We start from the raw sequence: 6,148 nt of genomic DNA, 5'->3' as shown, positions 1-6,148 counted from the left end.
ACAGAGCATCATCTCCATACCATATGTGTGTGACACCTGCTGAGCCCAGCGTTCGGAGAAGGGCAGCTCTCTGCCACAAGGAACCTACAACCCTCTCAGTATGACTGGAAGACAAGGCCCATCAATTCTAAATACAGAACAACCAGAAGAAAGTTACCATGTCTAGCAGCCTTCACTCTGCCATACCACGAGAGGCCTGTGGGCAGCACCACTGGTCCTTGTGAAGGACACACAAGCATCTGTATCTGACCCACACCATGGAAAAGACAGAAGCTTCTCCACCTGGAAGTGACTGAGCAACATTCCAACAAACCCTCTACACCTGCATCTGGCATCTGCCACTTTTTCTTTCATTCTCACCTCCCAGACCAGACAAGAGCGTTACCCACAAGTTTCTAAACTGCAGAGGACAAGGGCAGACCGCTACGCTAATGAAGAATGAAGGGACCACAGGCCTGTGTCAGGCGTTTATACAACTAAGGAAATGACAGCTTAAACCCTACACGCCACAGATGAAGTGAGAGGTGTTTCATCCCTCCCAGAACAACGTATGCGGGTGCTGGATGTGCACGACGGTAAGAGACAGATGTCTGCCATTGTGCAACGGAGACACTTCCTTCCCAGCAATGGCACCTGCCCACTGCTCAGTGTGTGCAAATAGCCAGGAACATGCACGTGTGTCCTGAAGAACTTCAGAATCATACAGGGTCCCCAGCCTGGTTTCCCCTTGAATGTCAAGCCCTGAACACAAACTCTGCCTTTGCTCCACTGACACAACCAGAAGGTGATCTGGAAATAGACACCTGTAAGCTCTGCATGAAGACTTGCCACTTTGAACAGGAAACGACACCACACACAGACCCCAGGATATACCCAACACACACAGGCCAAGACACTGTGCTGCCCAGAGAGGAACAGGATTCCAGAAATGGGTACAACTGAAAACACCCCAGCATTTACTTGGTTCTTCTCTGGGACCTTCTCGGGCATGGTGCTGCTATTGTCCCCTTGAACTCCACAGGCTTCTGATTTGGACCGAAGGCCTAGAAGGGACAGAGGTGGTTTCAGACTGGCGACGACCACACAGGATTCAAGCCAACCCTCTACCCCTGCCCCAGCCTATTCCCCTCTCTCCTTCTGGAGGGTCCACTGTGATTCTCACAGAACTCCCCTGACCCTTGTGGACGAAGACGGGAACTGTCCATCACCCTCGCAGATACGACCACTCTGCCTGGGACATATGTTTCCAGAACTAATCTATAATGCTGGACAACTGGGGTCTCCACATGTGAGACTGATGTGAAGGTTGTGATTTGTCCAGCCCAGAGCCCAAAAGGTCATGTCTGTGTGGTGCACCTGAGCAATGCTTCTATGTCTGTCCTCTGTGGAATGTCACTTTCTGCTCCATAGTAGAAGCCTGATGCCCAGTTCTGTATGGTGAACCAGACAGTCCATGAGATGGACGTCAGACAAAGTGGAGCAATGTTACCATGTCCTCACTTGGGCATATTGCTGCATTGCAAAGCCTTCGGTACCACCTCTCCATACTCTCCACTGACAGAAGTGGTTCAACTATGAATAAGCTCTATGACCCATGTCAATTCAGATCATCTCACCATGTGGTGGGGGAACGAGGTGTGCCCGAGGCCCCCATGTCCACCACTGTGGAGGTGGATGAGGAGGAGGGAAGTCTGGTACATTCCACCCCATGTGGTAGGGCATATGGAGGAGCCCTGGGCAATGAGGGAACTCTCTCACACCTCTAGCGACCTGCAGAACAGACAAGAAAATATTTTAGCAAAACAGACAAAAGTTGCAACACCAAGAAAAGAAACCGAAACAAAGAGCTCTCAGCATCCGGCTCCTTCTCCAATACCACCTTCCAGGAGAGCTGCATCATGCTAGAAAATTTACATGCCCCTCCCAGCTGGGGCCAATCCAATGAGGGTGGAGAGGGCAATGGCTGTTACAGGAATAGCCTGTCACAACACATCACTGCCCATGTCGGCCCACATTCTCCAGCAAGAAGTCGTGTCTTAAAGATGAAAAAGGATCATTGCAGACTAAAGCAGCACATTCCAGACATGGAGGCATCGACATCCTGGACAACACTTCCTCTATCCTCCTCAGCCACCAGAGAAGATTTTGCTTTGGTCATAATAGAGAGAATGTGACGAAACTGAATGCCCTTTCTCCACAAAGTTTCTGAGCCACTTGAGGGGAATCGTTGGCCTGTAAGTCCCTGACTCTCCCCACGCTGCCTCGCTCCTGACAAAGGGGTCCTCTACTCTCTACAGTTTCTGTCCATGGCTACAAAGACACTTGAGGAATTAGGGCCTTGTGGTCTGACAGGGGCACTGGAAAAGTGTTTTCCAAGGGACATGATACCAAAAACCTTTATTTACACTCATCAGCTGTGCTTGTCTTTTTTTTTTTTTAAAGATTTTATTTATTTCACAGACAGAGATCAGAAGCAGGCAGAGAGGCAGAGAGAGAGAGAGAGAGAGAGAGAGAGAGAGAGGAAGGGAAGCAGGCTGAGCAGAGAGTCTGATGTGGGGCTTGATCCCAGGACCTAGGATCATGACCTGAGCCTAAGGCAGAGGCTTTAATGCACTGAGCCACACAGGCGCCCCCTGTGTTTGTCTGAAAACATAGTCATTTGGAAATTTCAACCTACTGAGTTCCAGAGTAATTTTGTACAATGGGAAATGAAGATGGGAAGGCCATATGAGAGAATTCCCAAAAGGGTATATGCTTCCCAGTGGAAAACTCCACACGTGTAATGAGAAAAGAAATCAACTCTCACAGTAACTTAGGACCCAGTGACCTGCTCCTGGAAACCCAGCTGAAGGGCTGGGAGGCAGTGATCATGCATGTAATCACTGATGGCCCCCTAGAGAACATGTGACCCAGTGTGAGATTACGACAGTGCACATAAGAGCTTTGACACTTCAAAATACTTGTAGACAGGGTCTTAAGTGGGCTGGTTCTGCAAGGCACGTTTTCCATCAGAAGTAAAATGGAGATGACTTGTGAAACATGCCCTGAGAACATTGCAGACTGCAAAGGAGACAGTATAAAATGCAGAGAGAGTTTTCTCCAGTTTCTGTTTGTGAGGATTCCCAGACCCATCTATCCCCAGCATGAGCACACCAGTGCTCCTGAACATAACCTAAAGGGAGTTGGGCTGGCCAGAGGACTTCACTGTGGAGGGAGGGGACCTCCTCCCCCAGTTACTTCCCCGGAGTGCACTGTGGGCAGGCAGGGGTACACATCCGCACACACATCTTCCCCACCACCATGTTCCAATACTATAGCATCTGTGCCAGAACGGCTATCCACCCCCTGTGTCTCACCTAGCACCTGGGGTGAAGAGATGCCATGGGGAAAACTACTGTCACCACATGTTAATATAGGTCTGCACACCTCGACAGAGACAAGAGTGTGACACCAAGGATAATCAGCTAAGGAAAAAACTCCACTCAGGACAGGCCAGTATCTACAGCTGGGACCACACCTCCTCCATCACAGCAAACAGAGCAGCTCCTTCTATACATTGAGAACAAACACATTGAGAGGCCATGGGAAGCCAGGTGTCCATGCATGGAAGTGCAGGTGCTTGTGGGTCAACCGGAAGCCCACCAGCATCCCCCCTGACCAGCTCTGCTTTCCTCCCTGACAATGGGATCTTCTACACTCCACAAGGGCTGTCCATGGCCACAGACAGCGCTGAGGAGATAGGAGTGTCCGGAGTCCTGCAGAGTACCTGGAAGAGTGCTTTCTGAGAGAAACAGGACCCCTTAGAGTGAGCAAGACCAGCTCTGTGGATCCCTGACATTCGGACAGTCCTTAGCTCAGGCACAGAGCAAATGCCTAGTCCTGGGTGCTGAGAACCACTGATGGGCCGATTCGATACCCCCAAATGGGAACCAGTGTGTCTGGAGAGCACAGGCAATGCTCCCAGGATGGGTCGGGAGAGACGCTATGAGCTGGCACAGCCATCAGACCCCATCAGAACCTGCTCACGGAAGCATAAGTAAAACACGTGTGAGGTGTGGGCCTTGCAGAGAGTCACTGGGATTCCCTCCTCAGGGCTGCTGCTCCAGGGGGTATTTTCTATGACACAGCTGGCACCTGCCAGAGTTCATCATCATCTCACCCAGGGGCCAACTGGAGGGAATCTAGCTGTCGTCTTCACCCACTCAGAAGGGACGCACGGGAGGTCACAGCTCACCTTCTCCACAAACACTCAAGCTGCCCAAAGCATGTGGGGCAAGTGTGACGTGGTCCTGGCTTTTCCCATTTTCCATCTGAGGACCTCTGCAGACACCCTCCCAGGTTAGTCTCCTGACCCAAATACTAAAAATGCTCCAGCTCCCGCAGGAAAGCAAACCGCAAGGAGTCAGCCAGACTAGCTGACTTCACTGTGGGGTGAGATGTCACCCTCCTCGAGTTATGTACACACACACATACACGCACGTACACACACACACACACACACACACACACACACACATGCATGAGGTGAGCGTCCTACCATCCCGTGTCACAAAGCATCTACAGCTTTGGGAGGAAGCACAAATTTGAAGATCTCTAAGGGAGCAGGTGGAGGCTCCTGGGTGAACAGCGTGCACTCTGAAAGGGATGATCACAGGACACACACCAAGGCCACAGGCTAGGACAGGGACCTGTCCACACTGCAATCCATTTCAGAAACAGACACAACTAAAAATGCCCAAGCACTTACTGTATGCATCTCTGGGTCCCTTTGAGGGTTAGTGCTGCTGTTCATCCTGGGAACCACTCTAGATGCTAGATCAGACAAAGGTCAGATGTTTATTGTGGTTTCATGCCCTCCATGCCTTCCTCTCCCATCTTGCACTCTTTCCCACACTTGGGTCCCTTATCAGAGGGTTACTTGGGTCCCTTATCAGAGGGTTTCACCCGTGACTCAAGTGAGTCCTTTGCAACGAGAGACACCAGTCACCTCTTGCGTGAGACACTCCAGGGCCCTGGTTCCAGTGTTTCTGTAAGCAATCCATCACGTGTAAACAGGTCGGGGTACAACTGGCTATCAACACTAAAATTGGGGTGCTCAACACACATCAGAAATAAATCACTTTATCTTCATAGATTAAACACCTAAGTGAGAATAGCCTTGTGTGGGGACATCCACAAACCCTCAACATGAACAGCCCATGTTCTCTTCTCAGGCCACAGGTGGATGGTTCATTTGTCCATCCTGCAGTTGGGACCTAGAATGAGTGACTGGCCAACAAATAAACATTTCAGGGAAGAAACAGACTTTGACATTTGTAGAGTCATGAACAAAGAAATCATAGACAGATTGAGCAATAAAGCTATGGCATTGTACCGATAACATGAGAGGAGTAAAATATATTTCATTGCTCAATATGGTCCTATAGATGACAAATAAAACAAAAATATAGAAACATCCATAATGAGTAAATAAATGCCCTTTTTCACCAATAGTCTTTTTTTTTTTTTTTTGTCAAGGTGACCACTGAGTCAAGGTGGGAAGGGCGCTCGTCTCGCACCTTCTCAGGCTCAGCTCTTCTGAAGGGGGTAGCAAGGGTAAGGTGTGGAGCGGTGTGAGCTCCACCTGTCACGGGGGCAAGTGTCCTGCTGCCTGGGGGCATATAAGAAAAGCACCCTCCTGTCACCCCTTCAGACCACCTGCAGGCTTGTGATTCTCTCCAGGACACACAGCAATCACCCACAGGAACAGGAAGGACACCGTGTGGTTTCACAGCAGAAATCAGGCTGCTGCATTTCCCATTGTGCTCCCTACCTTGCCACACAGGCTTCTGCAACTCAGGCTTTCCCGGCTTCAGTTCCCGCCTCACGGACCCCACAGGCAGCATCTCCCTTTGCATCATGCGCAGTCTTGAACACAGAAAAAGAATGGACATCTCTAAGAATTACAACACCACGTCCTCTCCTAGGCAGTAAACAGCATAGCCCTCACCACTCCAAACACCTGCAAAAACGCATGTCTAACTCCCACACCTGTATTTCCAGTAGGTGTTCTCCCTGCTCTGCTGCATCATCCTTGTTTCCCAATACCGAGCCTTCATCTGCGGCAGAAAAACACACCCACCTTCAGTTGTGCCCGACTGTGCCGCAA

The 6,148-nt window shown here is 50.2% G+C and overlaps 1 protein-coding gene and 1 long non-coding RNA gene across 2 annotated transcripts in view; both read right to left on the bottom strand.

The window, feature by feature from the left end:
* Positions 1-807: 807 nt before the first annotated feature.
* On the bottom strand, positions 808-1,934 carry LOC309857075. Its single transcript, XR_014307467.1, has 3 exons — positions 1,915-1,934; positions 1,617-1,770; positions 808-1,043 (listed from the first exon to the last, which is right to left on the bottom strand). It is a non-coding gene; the product is annotated as an uncharacterized lncRNA (long non-coding RNA).
* Positions 1,935-3,691: 1,757 nt separating this feature from the next.
* Positions 3,692-6,148, bottom strand: part of LOC309857084 (uncharacterized protein) — a gene marked incomplete at both ends in the record, with an annotated part of 58,135 nt that continues 55,678 nt past the window's right edge. The window contains 4 exons of the mRNA XM_082749966.1: positions 3,692-3,781; positions 4,748-4,812; positions 5,813-5,907; positions 6,031-6,098. Of these exons, the coding sequence (XP_082606092.1) occupies positions 3,692-3,781; positions 4,748-4,812; positions 5,813-5,907; positions 6,031-6,098 (318 nt within the window). The remainder of the gene's footprint in view (positions 3,782-4,747; positions 4,813-5,812; positions 5,908-6,030; positions 6,099-6,148) is intronic.

This window comes from Mustela nivalis (assembly GCF_964662115.1).
Source record: "Mustela nivalis genome assembly, contig: HAP1_SCAFFOLD_330, whole genome shotgun sequence".
Taxonomy (NCBI): domain Eukaryota; kingdom Metazoa; phylum Chordata; class Mammalia; order Carnivora; family Mustelidae; genus Mustela; species Mustela nivalis.
This window is presented reverse-complemented; position numbering and strand designations above follow the sequence as displayed.